At 39.7% G+C, this 20,104-nt stretch overlaps 1 protein-coding gene across 6 annotated transcripts in view; it reads left to right on the top strand.

Moving 5' to 3' along the window:
• Positions 1-20,104, top strand: part of ldb3a (LIM domain binding 3a) — a 206,064-nt gene that overhangs the window by 152,093 nt on the left and 33,867 nt on the right. For all 6 annotated transcript variants that reach the window (XM_087982634.1, XM_087982636.1, XM_087982637.1 and 3 more), the window contains 3 exons: positions 3,661-3,726; positions 6,214-6,350; positions 16,708-17,068. In XM_087982634.1, coding sequence (XP_087838760.1) covers positions 3,661-3,726; positions 6,214-6,350; positions 16,708-17,068 — 564 coding nt within the window. The remainder of the gene's footprint in view (positions 1-3,660; positions 3,727-6,213; positions 6,351-16,707; positions 17,069-20,104) is intronic.

The following is a 20,104-nucleotide window of genomic DNA, read 5'->3' as shown; positions in this document are numbered from 1 at the left end:
TGATCATGGCTGATAGGTTTTTCAACTCCATTTACCTGCTTTTTCCCCATAACCTTTGATCCCCTTGGCAACAAGAACTTATCTATCTTTGTTTTAAATATACTCAATGACCTGGCCTCCACAGCCTTCTGTGGCAATGAATTCCACAGATTCTCCACTTTCTGGCTAAAGCTATCTTTCCTTTTTTGTAGAGTATCTCCTGGACATAAACTGTATGTCCACCATGGTTTTTGCTGAATATTGGGAAAACATTGTTGAAATTCTAACCCAAGATTTCACTCAAAGATTTTTATTTTACACTGTTATTCCCTTCCTTGTGGGTATTTCATGCTTTGGAGCGTGGCTGTACTGCTTTTTGGTGGCATGGCCTTTCTCCTTTTGAGGCCACAGACCCAATTTAGGAAAATTTGAGTAAATTACAGGCTTACTTCCCCTTTATAAAAAGCTCTGTGTGCTTTACAAAAAGCATGTATATACCCCTAAATATCTCAAATCTCAATTAAAACATTGAAAATTTAGAAACATTAAAAAAAAAACAGAAAAATATTCATAAATAAATCCACTCTTTTCCCTTAATACCTTGCAGAATTAGGATATATCCTCATACAATATTAAACCTTCCCAGATTTAGCTAGAGTCCTGTTCTCTATGGGTTGGACCAATGCAGATTTTGCATCCTAAAGCTTAGAATTCAAAGAATTCAGAGGCATGTGACACTGAGCATCCATTCCTCTGGAAGTAGCTGTTGTCATTCCAAGACAGGTTTGACAAAGTCAAAGAAATAAGGAGGACAGGCAGAACCTAGTCTTATGAAAACAATAATAAAAATCAAAGACAGATCACAGGGAAAGTAGCAAGGATACAGCAAGAGAATACTGTAGTAATAGTAATAAATTATAGTATTGTCTTCAGGTAAAACAAAGTCAGACAGCACAGGATAAATTTTAAAAATCAGGCTTTGAGATAAAACCCAAGCATTTTTAAAAAGTATACATTCTTCATATTGTGTAATTTCATGTATTATAAAATTTTTGTTATATTTTTAATTGAAGCTGCCACAGATTCTCCACTTTCTGGCTAACGCTATCTTTTTGTGAAGGAGCTTATTGACATAAACTCTATGTCCACCAAGGTTATAGCTGGATATTGGGAGAACATTGTTGAAATTCTACCCCAAGATTTCACTCAAAGACTTTCAATTTACGTTGTTGTTTCCCATTGCTACTACTGACAGGAAGGTGCAATTGCATTGTGATGCCTTCACCGACAGGAAGCTATCATTTAACATGACAATTTTTCACAGACCATTTCCATTACAAATTTGTTATATGAATTTTGTAATACCATAAGTTTCAAAGTGAACATGGATGTGAAAATGTTAATATATTATGCATGTGTATATCTGCAACACCATTAACTTGACAGAATGATATCATAAGCATATATATTTAAAATGATATGTTCAAAATGTGTTTTTCTTCTATGTTTGAAGAAGTATTTTGAAGTGGTAGACTTGTCATATTTATTCTCAGCATGATGGCAATAATTCCACATTTCTTCCTTGCACAGTGTGCTTAATGTGCACCAATAACACCCGAAGTCAAGAACAATCTAATTTTTACCAATCTTTGTGGTTATGTAAAAGCATTTCATTGCTCCTGAATTTCACTAATCATCTTGGAATTTGTGCTTTCCACGTTTGTGTTTAAATTCTAGTAAGTGTAAGAAGCACGTACAGAAGCACCTTCCTCCACCTTGCTTTATAAATGGTATTTTGTTGTCAGCTTTTCCTTGGTTCCTTTATCCCATAACATTGTGGTGCTCTTTAAAACATTAATGTAAAATCTTGGTTTGAATGTCAATCAAAACCCAACTTGATATCACTATTCTGTTCTGGGTGTTGAGTTCTTCCATCTCCGGGATGTAGATTTAAATAAAACTCACATGGAATAGTTGAGGATACCTTTCTCTGACAGGAGAAATGTGCTCTCACTACTTCCACTAGGGACCATTAGCTGTGATTAGGAACAAAAACCCTCATTTTTGGTGAAAGCTGTTACAGAGCTTGCTAAACTAACTTGACACTGTCTTTGTTAATATCCCAAAGGCAAGATGACCGACATAATGTAATGTTACCAAAATCTTTACCAGTTCATTCAATGCAAGCTTCATTAAATGAGGTCAAGAATAACATTTTCTGTTAATTTTTCAAATCTTGAGTGGTTGGCATAGAAATATCTGACTATTAAAAAGGCACAGGGCAAACTGAATGTCCTGAAATTGCACGGATACATGTTACAAATAACAGTACTGTACCAAACAACATCTTCTGTGGTGATACAGAGGATATTATACTCTGATTTTCAAGATCTCAAACACTTATTCTAGGGTATTCAAGAATGGCTAAAGATTGATTCATATCACAGGAACAAATTTGGAAGTTTACAGGGTTGAGATCAGTAATGGGGAAAATATTGGAAATTGCTATAAGTGAAATGAGTTCTTATCCCCAAAGAAATGAAATCTAACAATTGGCTGGGACTCATTTTGAGTCTGTATTTAAATGAGTTATATCACAAACATAAGGGGCATATTTTCCCTTGGTACCTCAGAATAAAACTAGCAGTGGGATCAGTTCTCCAGCACCTGAATGTGGTGTCTGAAATCAGGACAACCATCTGAAATTGATGGAAGTATATTTGTTATAGCAGGTTCTGCAACACAGTGTCAGCATGCTTAAGTATCATGTAAAAAATCTACCCTTGTATAAGCAACTTTCCTAAAGCACTCGGCAATGCCTTGCTATTTAACTTACTTCAATCAAGTTGAAATTTTAATTCAGTAGTATCTCAAAATGAAATTATTCAGATTGTATGAAAGAGGTGACTGATGACGTCCATCAGATAATTCGGTCTAGGCTTCTGTTTGAAAAATATTGATTTCCTTTCTGTCTGCAGACCATGATATAAAATAGACTTATGGGTACGGGACTGGTAACGCTTATTTCACAATGGACAACTAATGTGCTGTGGTACAAAAATAAGCGTACTCACAGAACAAAGGTTATGACATTCTCAAAGCCAAAATAATGAGGTGGCTGTGATAGCAAACTACACATTGTAAGTGACTCCATGCTGCTTGTGTTATGTACAAAATTGTGTAGGTGTACACCTCATATTATACTAAACTATATATATATATATATATGTATTGGCAATGTTTAAAATGTGTGCGCAAGGTACAGAATATCAGAACATGGTATATTAATAACTAAAAAGGAAAATGGCTGCACCACGCACAGGTTTGAGAACTGGAGAATTCTATATTGTCAACATAGTCAAGTATTGTTTAAGAGCAGGAGTTAATTTTGGGATTAAAGTAGATTTTGACCAGCTCTACCCACCAACTCTTCCCAGTACAAACTTTTGTTCTTCATCACATAGTATGTGCATAGTCTGTCTATTCTGAAGCTGCTTTCATTGTCGCTAAAGGAAACCCATAATTGAAGATAGCATTTTCTGGTATTTTTCATTTAATTTACAGCTATACCTTTATCTTTAAAGTATTTTCAGCAAGGAAAACAAATAGATTTTTACAGTTTCTGTAGTGACTGTGAGATTTTCATTTTGTTTAATACTTCTTGTCTCCTTTTGACTACAGTTGGCAGCAGAAGTCCTCTTCCTCTATCAGCCACCAATCTCAATCAGCACATACCATAAGGACTAGGTACTTTCTTATAAACATGTTAAAATCACTTCAACTTAACAGAGCACTAATGCTACACATGGTGTGACTGTACAATATTAACCAGTCAACAGAGATGCCAAGTATTCACACTACACAGAAGTACTCACTATTCCTACTGCCCCTTTGTTCCAGATTTAATTTGTCACTTTTTTTTTTTAAAACTGAGGCAACTTTAGACTGAGCAGTAAGCTTGCTGTTTCCAAAACCTGAGATGAATTGTGATTGCCAAATTCAAATGAGCCAAAGGTACAATGAAATTCTGTAAAGTGCCTTTTATGCCTGACCTCTAAACATCAGGGAACCAAATCATGAAACTTTGTTGCAGTCCAGCAGACACTCTGCTAGTATGCAAACTAGATTTTGTGCAGAATGGACCGGAATAGACAATTGCTACTGGTAACAAAATACATTGAATTGTATGAATTAATTTGCCTTTCTTAATTAAACAGTGTAAGTGCCAATTTGCTGTGAACAATGCATCTGTACATCCACTGAGCCATAAATAAAACTGGATAAAATGTGAGGAAATTAAAAAGGAAGGAACAGTCATTATGAAATGTCAGTGGAGTACATCAGCATCCATTTTATTTCCTTTTGCCTTCACTCCATTGTCTTTTTAAATTTTTGAATGTTGTCATCTCTGTTTCTCAGCATTAGCTTCACCTTGCTTGAGGAAAAATTCCTAATCAACATCTAATCTGATATTTTAAATTTGAATCACTTCCAAAATTTTCCCTTTGAAATCAAACATTCTACGTGTTACATACTTTTTGCTGAGCATGCTTTTGCCCTGTTATTACCAAATGCAAAGAGAAGTGGTCCAGAATTTAGTAATGTTAGGGTAGACAGCAACTCAAAACAAGTGGTGATGGATACAGCACTTGGTGTTCATTTCCATTACAGTTTTATTGCAAAATTAAGTGTCAGGCACTACATGTAACACATCTGACACTGCCTGTTATGCTCAAACAGCAAAGACAAATTTCTACTCCATAGTTTTGCAACTGTATTGCACTCCAGAATACATCTTTGGATCTGTAAGAAAGTCGTACAATGAAATACAATTCATAACCATCCGACAGTTACGTTCAGCAGTGGAACTGTCATCTTAACTCCATGTTCTCAGCAGAGAGGAGTGAGTTTACTGTCAACTACACTAGTGGTTATTTAGTACTTTCATCCTGAATCCAAGGTATAGTCAATATTCACATTCAAGCAGCAGTGAATCCCATCCTCAGATGTTTTTCAAATTCACCAACTGTAAATCAAGAATCAACCAATATTTATATGTACATTTGTTCAACCCCAATCTAAAATAGACTTGATGACCCCAGAATATAGAATAAGAAAACCGTTTGTTCTATCCTACCTCACCCACCAGATAAAATCTGCAAATCTAAATGATAGCTTCTAGCTATTTGTTATGTAATTCCAGTATTTTTAATTTCCAATTACTTAAAAAAATTCCAAGTATTTACTAAGGTTTGAAGAAAAGCACCTGACATGCCCACACATACCAGTGTTACATTTTGATAGTTTGTATTTGTACCCCTCAACTTAGATCATGACTTAATGCCACATCTTTCTCTACATTACTACAGTGTTTATTATTTGACAAAATCCCTTCTCAGTCAGTTTGTTTTATTTTCAAAAAGTCGCATTTCTCCAAACTTTCTTCAGCTTGGTCTTTTGCTTCAGGGACCAGTCTTGTACCATTTTGTACCACTTCCAGGTTCAAAAATATCAGTAATAAAAAATGGCTAAAGTATTCAAGTGAATATGTCAGTGAGGCAGTTTCTTGAGCCAAAGCAATACTATTTGGAAAACTGGGATGATGTTCTTAAAGGATTGTCGCTGTCTTGTGCTCCCAATTTTGCTGATTTTGATCAGATCTGCCAAAAGTACTATACATGTTACACCCGACTTTCTACTTTGAACTTCACTGGTTATATTATGTAATTCAAGCTGATAATGGCTTGTTTGTTGCTATTTGAACATGTTGTTAATTTGCCTCACCAGCTCCATTGAAGGAAAAAAAACATAAAAAGTGGCCAGTTGCAAAATATTCTTTAATAAATGGAAGTATGTATTTGTTTTTAAACGAACCCAAGGATACGGGTTGGACTGCTAAGAAGTTGCCAGAGCAAACTACACGGGGACTGGTTTGCTGGTCAAGTACCACTGCCTCATGATGATTAGCCATTTAAAACTTGAGTTTTTGTGATAGTTTGTCGAAAAAAATCTCTTCATACCCATGATGAAAAGACAGTTGAGTTGAGAATTAGCTGCTTATCTTGTATTCTGGGCAAACTGATAAGAAATATTTCTGCAGCCTACTGTCAGTCATGGATTTAATAACCTACTGATGGCATCCTGTTAGGGTCAATTTCAAAAAGTGATAATTTAATCACATTTCTCTTGTATTTTCCATTCATTTTCTATCCTTTCTTTTAAAACATTCTTCAGTCAGGGTTTCTCAAGCAACACCAATGTGGTCAGACCTCCAGCATCTCAAGTCTGTACAGATGCCTCAAACCTAGGTTCTAAACCAAAGGTGGTCAGCACAGCGAGTATCAAACCTGCAACCGTTCACTCAACTGGAGGTAATTTACTAATGCAGCATTTGTTTTTGACTTTGTTTGACAGGGAAGATGGCTGTTGAACATCTTGGAAAGTTTTGACATTTTAAGAAATATTTAGTGAAATAAACACCCCATTAATGATAAATGAGACATTTATTTGAAATAAATTCTGTATCATCGTCATCAACTTTCTTATTTTTATTGCACTGTTTCATTTACAGAAATAAAGATGTCCCAGTATATTTATAAGCAACCTATTATAGAATTGACCATTTGAGCAAACTGCATGAGGAAGCAATTAAGCCGTTAAATTCAAACACAAGCATTTTATGAGAGTGTCCTGAATATATTCTTGAGTAGTAGTGCTTATTCAATTTCACAGTTATTTAAATGTACTTGGTCATTTTGAAAATAATTTGCACAGCCAATTAAAAAAACTGGAGTTCTGTAAATGGGCAAGACTGCACAATGAAGAACTACCATACAGCAGCAAATTCAATAATTCTGACTTTGTATAGCATCCTGTTAGAAAACACTATGTAATGCATAACATGTTATATATTTAATCTACTGTGCCATGGCATTCAGAATTTTTTTTGTAAATCCCTTCCTGCATCTATAGTTCTACAAAGCTGTGCATTCTGGTACCAAATTACATTCTCTTTTCAACTTGTAACTTTAAAATACTACATCGTGATCTGGTTTGGCAATTCAAAAGAATGCTGAACTTGAATAATGGTAATACTGGCGTGAAGTAGGAAGCTGCCTACTTCCTTTTCAGTTACCTGCAACTCATGTCAAACATGGAAAGTTCCTCAACTGGAGCTCTAATCGTCACCTCGGTACTGTGTTCACAGGAGGAATTTGCAGCTCCATAACAGTTACCAGCGTTACTTCTATTCACAAGAGTGAAGAAATTGAGATATAGATTGCAATGAACAGGATAGTTTGAAAGGGCAAAAACTGAAAAATGTTGGTGTGTGGTCTAATGACGCCAGTGACAGCATACCTTTTATGCAACCTGAAATAACTTCACAGAGGCCAGTATCCCTTCAACAAGTCACCCTTTATTTACTTGTGCACAGTACACTGGCTGTGGCCAGCCATCTCGAAGTTAGTCACCTGAACATCCTGGGTATATTTTCATTTTTTTTATAAACCCTCACACTACTGCCAAACAGCAGTAGTGCTTACTTTTCCCAGCACCCATGTCATGTGTGTGAGGTGTAGGACATAATGAAAAAAACAAGTGCAGAAAACTTTATTCATATTTCACCACCAGGAAGAAAGGAAACACCTGGGTGACCATCTCATGATTATATTTTGTTTTATTTTATTAAACAGGACAAAATACAAGCAAACAGTTAACATGAACGGCCGTATACAAGAAACAGCAATTCACAGGGGCAAGGAGGTGGCAAGGTCATCTCCTGGTTATTTTTTTTTCTTTTTCTTTTTTCTTACCCCACATTACCGCTGAACTGCAATAGTGCTTATAATTTCCCTAGCACCCATGTTGTGTGTGTGCGCAGGTGAAAGACACAGTGAAAGACAGCAGGTGTACAAATCTTTATTCAATTTTCACCACCAGGAAGAAAGGAAACACCTAAGTGGCCATACTTTTTATAGCTTAAAAATGAAGAACAAACAATAAAGAAACCAAACAGAAAAGAAACAAATATCTTCCCTCATCAAAAAAAAGGGGGAAAGAAAAGACAAAGAAACTCTTCTCTTCCTCAGTATCAGCAGGAACACACTGACTGTAGCACCAGCCAGCACAGAGTCAGTGCTCTAAACTGAGGATACTCTAAATCTCGTGGTTATATGTTTCTTTTTCCTTTACCCCCACACTACCGCCTAACTGCGGTAGTGCTTATATTTTCCCTAGCACCCATGATGTGTGTGCAGGTTTGAGACACAGTGAAAGACAACAGGTGTACAAATCTTTATTCAATTTCCACCACCAAGAAGAAAGGAAACACCCAAGTGGCTATCTCCTGGTTATAATTTTTTATCTGGGTGAGGCCACAGCAGCAGCGGTAGAGGCAGGCCTCAGGCAGCAGCAGTTGAAACAGGCCCCAGCAACAATGTTCAGCTGTGGGCAAAGCCCAGGCTGCAGCAGGAGCAGCAGCAGCAGTAAATCAAAAGAGAAACTTAAAAACAATCAACCAAAAAAAGGAAACCAGAAATCAAAATGTCTCTCACTCAGAGAACTCTCACTTTCTTCTTCTCCTTCCTCCTCAAAATATACTGGCTGTGGGCCAGCTAGCTCAGAGTCAGTCCCCTTCACTGACACAAAAAGGGGAGTCCTTCACACACTTTGCCATCTCTCAGTCAGCAGAACTCCTGACAATAATTTCTTTTTTCTTTTGTTAAAGTCTGACACTCCTGTCCTTTTTTTCCTCTTCTATTTCTTTACCCGAACATTACCACCTAACTGCGGTATTGCTTATATTTTCCCTTGCACCCATGGGTTTAAGACACAGTGAAAGACAACAGGTGTACAAACCTTTAGTCAATTTCCACCACCAGGGAAGAAAGGAAATACCCAAGTGGCCATCTCCTGTTTTTTTTTAATTTTGTGAAAGACAACAGGTGTACAAGTCTTTATTCAGTTTCCACCACCAGGAAGAAAACACCCAAGTGGCCAATGACAAGCAGTACCCTTCACATCAAAGGGCAATGCTGTGTGAATCTCCTGGTTATATATTTTTTTAAATCTTCGGCACTCCTGTTTATTTTTATTAAAACCCCCATACTACCACTTAACTGCGGTAGTGCTCATTTTCCCCCAGCACCCATGTTGTGTGTGTGCAGGTGTGAGACACAGTGAAAGACACAAGGTGCAAGAATATTTATTCAATTTCCACCACCAGGAAGAAAAGAAAACACTTGAGTGGCCAGTGACAAGCAGTGCCCTTCACCTCAAAGGGCAATGCTGTGTGAATCTCCTAGTTATACTTTTTTTTCTTGCTGCCATTTGACCAAGGCTGATGTGTTTCTCAACACCATTCTCCTAACTTCTCCTAAAAATCCTTGATCCCTTCCTAATCAAGAATCTATCTATGTCTTAAACACGTTCAATGACTTGGTCTCCACATCCTTCTGTGGCAATAAGTTCCACAGATAAACTACCCTTTGGCTGAAGAAATTCCACATTGTCTCTGAAATAACTCCACAGAGGCCGGTCTCCCTTCACCAAGTCATCCTTTATTTACACATGGAGAGTTGTTGACACTGATTCAGCTCCCTCAGAGCCAGCTTTCAGAGTAAGCAGGATGTCTGACACTCCTGTTTATCTTTTTTCTTTTTTTCCCTTTTTCAGATCCCCTGCCACTCCTGTTTTTTTTTTTAACCCCCACACTACCGCCTAACTGCAGTTGTGCTTATTTTTCCCCCAGCACCCATGGTGTGTGTGTGCGCGCAGGTGTGAGACACAAGGTACACAAATCTTTTTCCTATCTTCCTAGTGGTGGAAATTGAATAACACCCACGTGGCCAGTGACAAGCAGTGCCCTTCACAAAAGGGCAATGCTGTGTGAATCTTCTGGGTATACTGGTCAATAAGGGCTTTCCTAATTGGCCCAGGTTAACAACCCCAATCAAGGATCCTGGTCAACAAGATCCAGCTAATTCCAATCACTACATCTTTTCCCAGCTAAGTCCAGGGATGTAAGCCTGGTCTTTTTCTTGTAGCTTTTCTTGCGATATTTTCACCCCAGGTCTGATTCCTCTGACTCAGACGTGGGCAGCATGTACTAGATCGTAGCCAGTCTCTTGCATCAGGAGCAAGAGTTTTTGGGAGAGTTTCCTCCTCTTCCAGCTATAATGGTATTGAGGTTACATCCATCTCAGGCTCAGATTTCCTTGAGCTACACTGAGGGGGGAGAACTTAACGGTTTCTCCCAGGCGTTCTGGCTGTTGAGGGGCAAATATGTTTTGTTTCTGCTCCATTTGAGGGGTAGTAGCTACCTGAACTTTGTTTCACCCTTCCCACCTGCAGGCCTATGATACTCCATATGGCAGTCTTCTATATTGATATAAACTTTAATGGACATTAATTGTAGCGCACTTCTGAGACTCCTCATCCAGTCACAATTGCAGGTAGGCATAACTCATGTGCAGCTTCTTAAAGGAGAGCACCATCCAGCTTTGTGTACAAGTCTTCTATGTGAGGGATCAGATATTTATCCAGCTATGAACAGTGGTTTACCGTTTACTTAAAGTCTCCACAAAGGTGAACTGTGTCATCAGGCTTCACAATTGTTATGATTGGTGCTGTCCATTCTGCAAATGGCACTGGTTTGATTATTCCTTTGCTCTCCACCTCACCTGCAAGGCAAACAGCCCTGGGTGCATCCCACAAAAATTCAGAATTACTTCCTGGTCAACATATAAAGTGGTTTTGGCCCTTTGATAGTCCCACACCCTTCCTGAAAAGTGCCTGGGTAATTCACTAGGACTTCACTGAGGCAGCCATTTTCTAATCAAAAAAGGTTGAGCCAAAAGTCTAGGTGAATCTTTCTCAACCAATAGCACCAGAATAGGCTTGGACCCAAACCTTGTACTACCATTAGTGGTAACTGTATCAACTGCTTCTCTTAGGAGACAGGAATTGACGTTATGCCCTTAATCTGCAATAGTTCCCCAGCGTATGGTCTTAATCTGGCGGAGGTCTCACTCAAGCTTAACAGTGGGTGTCCCGAGTGAATCTCATTAAAGACAGATTCTGCAACCACAGATACAGCTGCATTGGTATCAACCTTCATGAGAACTTGGTGAGCCTTTACCTAAACATTAGTTTTAATCAGTCCTAATGAGTGTCACTAAGCAATTTAATTGTTCCAGCCCACATGTAGGGGGACTTCATAGGGTGTGTACTCTCCTGGGTGCCAACCTACAAGTTATCTTACTCAAGACTCCTTTGCTGTCTTAAATCCACATACCAGCAACAATTACAATGGCTTGCTGGCCCAGATCCCAGAGACCTTTTCAGCCAATTAGCTGAGGCTTGGCTTTGTTGTAGAGTTTTTCTGTGGGCTGGCCAAGGGTCCCTCTGCTCAGGATATGCCCTGCATGAGGCTCTGCAATTACTTACACAAGTGGTGTTCCCCAAGCTCAGTTGGGCAGGTGAGGGAGTCCACTTCCATTTGGATGCCCTGTAGCTTCCATGCTGCACTTCCCACAGTATCCAAAGACAGAGCCAATTATAATGCTTGTTTGAAGACAAGTTGGGGTTCAGCTCGTAGGCACTTCTGCATGGTTATGTCATTAATCCCACATACCAAGTGTGGTATCAGCATCTAATTCAGGGTTAAGCCAAAAAATCACATATCTCTGCCAGTCATGTCAACCTCAAATCGTAATATGGATTCCCACCTGATTCTTTAACAGCCAAATAAAACAGATTGCATCTCTAAATTAGAGGTGGGTTAGGATCATATTTCATAACTAACTCCTGAAAGGTTTGAGTGTCTGACGTCTCTGGGAAAATTAAGCCCCATATAACCTAAAATGCTGCAGGTCAACAAACAAACCAAACAAACATCAGAAGGATTGCTTGTTGCTTTTCATTTGCCCCATTGTCATTTACCTGGAAAAAATATTGCTTTCTTTCCACATACTGGGACTAGTCTTTGATTTTGCTGTCAAACAAGCTTCCCAAATAAAATAATGATGCCAGAAATACTTACCCCAACTCCAAGATGACTGTTGCAAGCAAACATTCTTCAGGCCTGTCCTGTTTTCTCCTGTTAGCACTGAAGCAACTGCACAGATGCCAGTATCTTGTCACCAAGTCAACCTTTATTTACTTGTGCACAGTGCTGTGGCTAGCCAGCTTGGAGTCAGTCACTCAAACTGAAGAGATTCTAAATCTCCTGGTTATATTTCTTTTAACAAATAAAAAAAACAAAAAGTGGGTGGGTGGGAGACAACGAAACACTTCTCCTCGAGCCAGATCTCCTGCTTGTATAGCTCAGCCAGAGCTTTCAAGATTGGCTGAGGTTAACAACCCTAACCCAGGATCTCCTACTCAACATGATCCAGGTGGTTCCAATCACAACACAACCAATACAGAAATGCAGCAAAAACAACAGGTCTGGCAGGATCTGTGGAGGGAGAAACATTTTGGGTCTGGTATGGCTTCTTCAGAGCATTCATTACATTTTTACTTCCCTTCAACATAGAAAAGGCATGGCCAAAGGTTTGGTTAAAAGGTGTGTGTTTAAGTATGGTCATGGAAGAGGGGTGAAAACCACAAAGGAGGGTTTAAGACCATAAGATATAAGTGCAGAATTAGGCCATTCAGCTCACACAATCATGGCTGATGCATTTCTTAACCTTATTCTTCCCATGACCTTTGATCAAAAACCTATGTCTTAAATACATAGAATGACTTGGTCTCCCCAACCTTCTGCAGCAATTGGTTCCACGAGTTAACCACACTCTGGACAAATATATTTATAGTGATTGGAACCACGTGGATCTTGTTGACTAGGACATTCTTGATTGGGGTTGTTAATCTGGGCCAGAGGGGCCTGGCTGACAGATATAAACAGGAGAGGGGTTTGGGGTCCGACTTTGCCATCCCTTTCCCCTGTAAATTGCTGTTTCTTGCATATGGATGTTTATGTTAACTTTTTAAAAAAAATTAGATAGTACAAGTTACAAACAAAGGGGATTAAGAATCTCCTCAGTTCAGGGCATTGACTGATTGGCTGGCCACAGCCAGTATACAGTGCACTTGTAAATAATGGGTGACTTGGTAACGGGATTCTGGCCTCTGTGCGGTTATTTCAGATTTCCTCCTCATTTCAGTTCTAAAGTCTCATCTCTGAAGCGGTGCCCTTGTGTCCTAGTCTTTCCTAAAAGCAGAAAGATCTTCTCCATGTTCATTCTATCCAAACTCTAAGTTTAAATCAGGTCCATCCTCATCCTTTAGTACTTGATGGAGTTTAGGCCCAGAGTCCTCAACTGCTTGTGTGGTAAGCCTTTCATCCCCAGTGTAATTCTTGAAAATCTCCTCTGGACTCCTTCAAGGCCAGTGCAGCCTTCCTTAGGCATGGGGTCCAAAACTGCTCACAGCATTCCAAATGTGGTCTGACCACAACCTTACATAGCCTCAGCAGTACATCCTTGCAATTGCATTCTTGCCCTCTTGAAATGAATGCTACCATTGCATTTGCCTCCCTAACTGGCAACTGAACCTGTATGTTAACTTTAAAAGAATCTTGAACTAGGACTCCCAAGTCCCTTTGTGATTCAGATTTCTGAAGCCTTTCCCCACTTAGAAGATGGACTATGCCACTATTCTTCCTATGCTCACACTTTCCCACATTGTATTCCATCTGCCACTTCTTTGCCCATCTACTAACCTGTCCAGGCCCATCTGCAGCCTCCCTGCCTCCTCAGCATTACCTGCTCCACTTATTCCAAAACATGAGCTCAGACAACTGAAGCCATAGCCACCAATGATGGGGTATAAAACAAGTGGGTAATGCATAACAGGCTGAATTCAGAGAAAAGTGTGTCGTTTTAAGCCAAGCGAGGGAAAGAATGCCAGCCAGAAACATGGAGAGACTGGACTGGGATGTTGAGGGACAGGAACAATGATGCGTCTCATTCTTTCCTTAGCTCTGATATTATCTGTGGCAGTTTCTCTATCTTGCAGTTTTCCTGTCAATCCTTTCCCTTCCCTGACAGAATAGCTTCCTCTGTAACCAAAAAGATGGCATGCTGGAAACATACAGAAGTTTAGTCAGCATCTGTGGAGGGAACAAACTGGTTAGCATTTCATGTTTCCTCTTTGTCCTTTGGATAATGGTGTCACAATCAGCTGGCATGATCAGCATTTTTACTGTCCATCCTTAATTGCCTTTGAGACTGTAGAGGTGGGTGAGCCATCTTTTTGGAGAAAGTGAAGACTGCAGATGCTGGAGATCAGAGCTTAAAAATGTGTTGCTAGAAAAGCACAGCAGGTCAGGCAGCATCAAAACGAGAAGGAGAATCGACGTTTCGGGCATAAGCCCTTCTTCAGCTGCGCTTTTCCAGCAACACATTTTTAAGCTCTGAGCCATCTTTTTGAACTGTGCTGTAAATATGGTGTACATTCATCTCAATACATTGGGGAAGAGGTTCCAGAATTTTAAACACAGCAATAAATGAAGGGATGCTGAGAAGTCAGAAAGGTGTGTGAGTTGGAGGGGAATTTGAAGATGTTTCCATGCCATTGAGTATAAGAGTTGGGACATCATGTTGAGGTTGTACAGGACGTTGGTGAGGCCACTTTTGGAGCACTGTGTATAGTTTGGGTCATCCTACTATAGGAAGATTATTAAATTAGAGAGGGTTCAGAAAAGACTCACCAGGATATTGCCAGGACCAGACTGTTTGAGTTGTATGGATGTGTTAAATAGACTGGGACATTTTTCACTAGGAGGTTGAGGGGTGACCTTGTAGAGATTTATAAAACTATGAGGGTCATAGATAAGGTGAACAGCAAAAGGTCTTTTCCCTAAGTTGGGTGAGTTCAAAACTAGGGGGGTCATATTTTCAAGGTGAGAGGAGAAAGACTTAAAAGGGACCAGAGAGGCAACTTTTTCATGCAGAGGGTAGTTCGTGTGTGGAATGAACTGCTATAGGAAGTGGTAAATGCAGGTATAGTTACAACATTTAAAAAGACACTTGGATAGGTTCACAAATAGAAAAGGTTTGGAGGGATATGGGCAAAATGGAGGCAAGTGGGAATAGCTTATTCTGGGAATCTTGGTTGACATAGACGAGTCGGATCAATAGGTCTGATTCTGTGTTGTATGACTCTACTGCTTAACTCCACTTTCTCCTATTGATGAAGGGTCACTCGTCCCGAAATGTTAACTGATTTCTTTCCAGGGATGCTGCCAGACCTGCTGAGCTGAGCTTTACCAGCAATTTCTATTTTTGTATCCACTGCTTTATTGTTTTTCTTACATGTCTCAAAGGCATTTGTTAGGTATGACTCCAGGCCAGTGAAGAGCTTTCCAGATTGTCATTGACCATGTCCTGATGAAGGGTCTGAACCTGAAATCTAATTTGTTCCCTCCAAGAAAGCTTATTAACTTGATCATTTTCTATTTGATTTCCAGCATCAGTATTCTTTTGTTTTAAAAAAAAATACGTAGCATTTTATTGCTTAGGCCAAAAATTGGGGTGGGAGTGGGGGTGCTGCCAAGTAATCCTATTTGAACCTTCAGGGTCAAAAATTTCAGATTTGTTACCAACTGTTAATAGGTAGACTACTGTGTGTCACCTCGGAATAAGTTTATAGGGCAAAAAATTCAAAGAATTGGAAATTTGAGCTAATTTCATGGAATATTTAGTCTCCTGGCCTGCTTTTCCATTGGTTATGACCTATCTGCTGCAGAATCCTTTGTTCATGTCTTTAGTTTCCTCCAAGTGTGATTACTAATCAGGCATTTTTAAATTTATTCATTCATGGAATGCAGATAATATGAGCTAGGCCAGCATTTATTGCTTGATTCTAATTGAATTCTAATCTATTCTAACCATATGCCACTGGTGGGCGGCAGTGGCGCAGTGGTTAGCACTGCTGCCTCACAGCACCAGAGACCCAGGTTCAATTCCCACTTCAGACGACTGTGTGGAGTTTGCACATTCTCCCCGCGTCTGCAGGGGTTTCCTTTGGGTGCTCCGGTTTCCTCCCACAATCCAAAAATGTACAGGTTAGGTGAATTGGCCATGCCTGTAGTGTTAGGTGAAGAGGTAAAGGTAGGGGAGTGGGTTGCACTTCGGCGGGTCGGTGTGGACTTGTTGGGCCGAAGGACCTGTTTCCACACTAAGTAATCTAATCTAGGAACCCTCACCTATTACTGAGAGTTTGGAATCACACGTAGGCCAGACTGTGTGAATTGAAAAGTGTGGAGCTGGAAAAGCAGGTCAGGCAGCATCCAAAGAACAGGAAAGCTGACATTTCAGACTTGAGCCCTTCATCAGGAATCAGATTCCATTTCCTAAAGGACATTATTGAACTATTATTTGACTTTTATGACAACTGGTGGATTGAATGTGGAATGAACTTCCTGAGGATGTGTTGGATTGAAACAATTATGATGTTTAAAGAACATTTGGATAAGTACATGAATAGGAAAGGTTTGGAGGGATATGGGCCAGGAGCAGGCAGGTGGAGCTTGCTTAGTTTGGGATTATATTCAGCAGGGACTTGTTGGACCCAAGGATCTGGTTCCATGCTGTATGACTGTGTCTATGCCTCTGTCTATTAAGAGCTTGGTAAAACAACACATATAATTCAGCTCCATATCTGTTTTGGATTTGATATTTGGAACTTTGTTGCTTACTTATTTCAATTCATTCTCTTCAGAGCACATGCACAGCAGCACTGCCACATTCAATGTTGCTAAGCCTGCTCCAGCTCCTCCAAATGAACCAACTGCTGTGACATCAGATGGACGACCACCATGGGTAACAGATGATAGCTTCGCCCAGAAATTTCAGCCTGGAAAAAGTACGACTACCCTCACCAAACATATTCAGCCTTTGCCACATTCTGCACCACCAAAACCATTTGCGTCATCTCTGCCCCAGACACCTGCTTATGTTCCTACACATGCTCCAGTGCCAGGGCAGACCAGTGGAGGTACTCGCAACCTTGTGCAAAGGGCTGAGAGATTCCCAGCAAGCAGCCGAACTCCTTTATGTGGACAGTGTAACAGTATTATCAGGTGAGGGCACATTTCCTGATTTTTCCACTTTAGGAATGGCATATTTAACCTGTGTCCTTCATGTGCAACATTTCATTTAATCTATCACTTCAGATTTACAGTCAAATGGTTGTTAGAATACAGTCTCATTCCAATATCATGAGTGACTAAAAATAACATTTTCTGGGGAGGGTGCCCACAAATTATCCCTCTTTTCCATTCCTTCCTTGAAGGATCACCATCACATTACTGTCTGAAGTATTGATGTACCATCTACGTTACTAACCAGAAATACTTTGGGATTGCATAGATTCCCTTAGCCATGCATTGAAAATGAGAAATTATCAACATTCAAAGGAACAAGATGGTAGAAAAACTGGAATGTTTTCCTTCAGTTAGGAGTTAGAAATGATTGAATTGGTGATGGTATAGATTTTTGAAAGGTCAGAAGGAACATTAAGCTCCCTGTGACAACAAAAAGCATCCAAAGAAGAAAAATTTCTTCCCTTTTTGAGTGGCCTGTAGTTGTGCCTTCAAATATCACTACCCAATGTAGTAATGAGTAGAATAGGCCTAGTCTATCCTCTTCCCTTAGGTATTTCAAAATTGCATTAAGACACTGTTGAATTCACAGGATTTTGAATGGCCCATTTGTGGCAGGTCCCAATTCCACCCTTTTCATTGGCCCCATCAAACCAGTGGTGACCACATATAAGTAACACTGAGGTATTAAGTGCTCTGTCATTATTTTCATTGTGTGGTGATAGAATGATAACACAATGAAAGGAAAGAAAACTGATCTCATCAGCTTCATTTCTCAAAAGTATTACACACCTCAAACTCTTGGAAACAGATGGACAGGAAACATATGCTGCCTGCAGTGAGATTCTGGAGTTAGTTTATCCTAGTAGCACAAATCGTACATATAACTGAACAGCAATGGTTTGTTAGATTATGATTTGGAGATGCCGGTGTTGGACTGGGGTGTACAAAGTTAAAAATCACAACACCAGGTTATAGTCCAACAGGTTTAATTGGAAGCACACTAGCTTTTGGAGCGACAGAGCGTTGCTCCGAAAGCTAGTGTGCTTCCAATTAAACCTGTTGGACTATAACCTGGTGTTGTGTGATTTTTAACTTTGTTAGATTAGTATTTCATACCACAGGGATGTGTGGTAGGGTACTGACAGTATAATTGTGCATAATACTACTGGTTTGGCCCACTGCAATTCTACGCAGTGGATGGGGTTCAAGAGTGTTTTAGTCCAGACAGTAATATGCAAGGCTTGGCTTTTCATCAAAAATGGTAAACAATTTACAGTTAGGAGAAAGTGAGGACTGCAGATGCTGGAGACTAGAGTTGAGAAGTGTGATGCTGGAAAAACACAGCAGACCAGGCAGCATCCGAGGAGCAGGAGAATTGACGTTTCAAGCATAAGCCCTGAAGTTAGAAATGATTGAATTGGTGATGGTATAGATTTTTGAAAGGTCAGAAGGAACATTAAGCTCCCTGTGACAACAAAAAGCATCCAAAGAAGAAAAATTTCTTCCCTTTTTGAGTGGCCTGTAGTTGTGCCTTCAAATATCACTACCCTCGGATGCTGCCTGGCCTGCTGTGTTCTTCCAGCACCACACTTCTCAAAACAATTTACACAGTTGTTGAACAAGCATCATTGAAATTCCTTGTAATAAGCAGCAATGCAGTTACTGTGAATGGGAGGAATGCCTTTTTTCTAAATGTGGAATTGTTGACTTATTGTTCATGCAACTGCTGACAGACAAAAATGTTTAAAAAAGTATCACTCAGTCTGTAACTACCTGTTTCTCTCCTGCTGGCTTGTACTTAGAGTGTTTCTGTTGATCATTTACGTGTTTTTCTGTCTCCGGGTTTCAGATACAAAATATTAATGAGGATGTTGCAGGAGAGGCCATGAAGGACCAAAGACAAGCAGGGCAGAGACCCTACTGATCTAAATGCCAAGGCCTGATCGATGTATTGTAGCTCTACAATCTGCCTAAAATGCAGCCAAATGGACACTAAAATAAAAACAAAGAACTGTAGATGCTAGAAATGTGAAACAAAGCCAGAAAGCGCTAGAGAAACTGAGCATCTGTAGAGAGGAAAATAGAGTTAATGTTTTGTTTCCAGTGACCCTTCCTTCTGGCATAGAGTCATACAGCATGGAAACAGATCCTTCGGTCCAACCAGTCCATGCCAGACATAATCCTAAACTGAACCAGTCCCATCTACCTGCATTTACCCCATATTCCTCCAAATATTTCTTATCTAAATGTCTTTAAACATTGTAACTGTACCCACATCCACCACTTGCTCTGCAAGTTCATTCCACACACAAACAACTCTGTAAAAAAAAAAATTGTTCCTCGTGTCTTTTTTAAATGTTTATCCTTTCACCTTAAATGTATGTCCCCTAGTCTTGAAATCCCCCACCCTAAATAAAAGAGTTTTCATTCACCTTATCTATACTCATGATTTTATAAACCTCTACAAGGTCACCCCTCAACCTCCTACACTCCATTGAAGAAAGTTCCAGCCTCCCCTTATAACACAAACCCTCCATTCATGACAACATCCTGGTAAATCTCTTCTGAGCCCTCTCCACCTTAATAATATCCTTCCTATAATAGGGCAACCAGAACTGGGACAGTACTCCAGAAGAGGCCGCACCAACGTCCTGTACAACCTCAACATAACATCTCAGCTCCTGTACTCAGAAATCTTGATCAATTGGGTCAATAGGCTGAAGACTGGCAATGGTAGTTAAGAAAGCGTTTAGCATGTTTGCCTTCATCGCTCAGACCTTTTTTTTTGTACTCTTAGATAACCTTCTATACTGTCGACTATACAGCCAACCTTTGTATCATCCGTAAAATTAACCATACCTTATATATTCTCATCTAAATCATGTATATAAAATGACAAACAAAAGAGGACCCAGTATCAATCCCTGTGGAACACCGCTGGTCACAGGCCTCCAGTCCAAAAAACAACTCTCTACCATCACTTTCTGCCTCCTGCCATTAAGCCAATTTTGT

The sequence above is a fragment of the Chiloscyllium plagiosum genome, unplaced genomic scaffold (genome assembly GCF_037043375.1).
Source record: "Chiloscyllium plagiosum isolate Xiang-an unplaced genomic scaffold, Cpla_swu_hap1 HiC_scaffold_43, whole genome shotgun sequence".
Lineage (NCBI taxonomy): Eukaryota > Metazoa > Chordata > Chondrichthyes > Orectolobiformes > Hemiscylliidae > Chiloscyllium > Chiloscyllium plagiosum.
The sequence above is the reverse complement of the archived record's forward strand: the minus strand, read 5'-3'. Positions and strand labels throughout refer to the sequence as shown.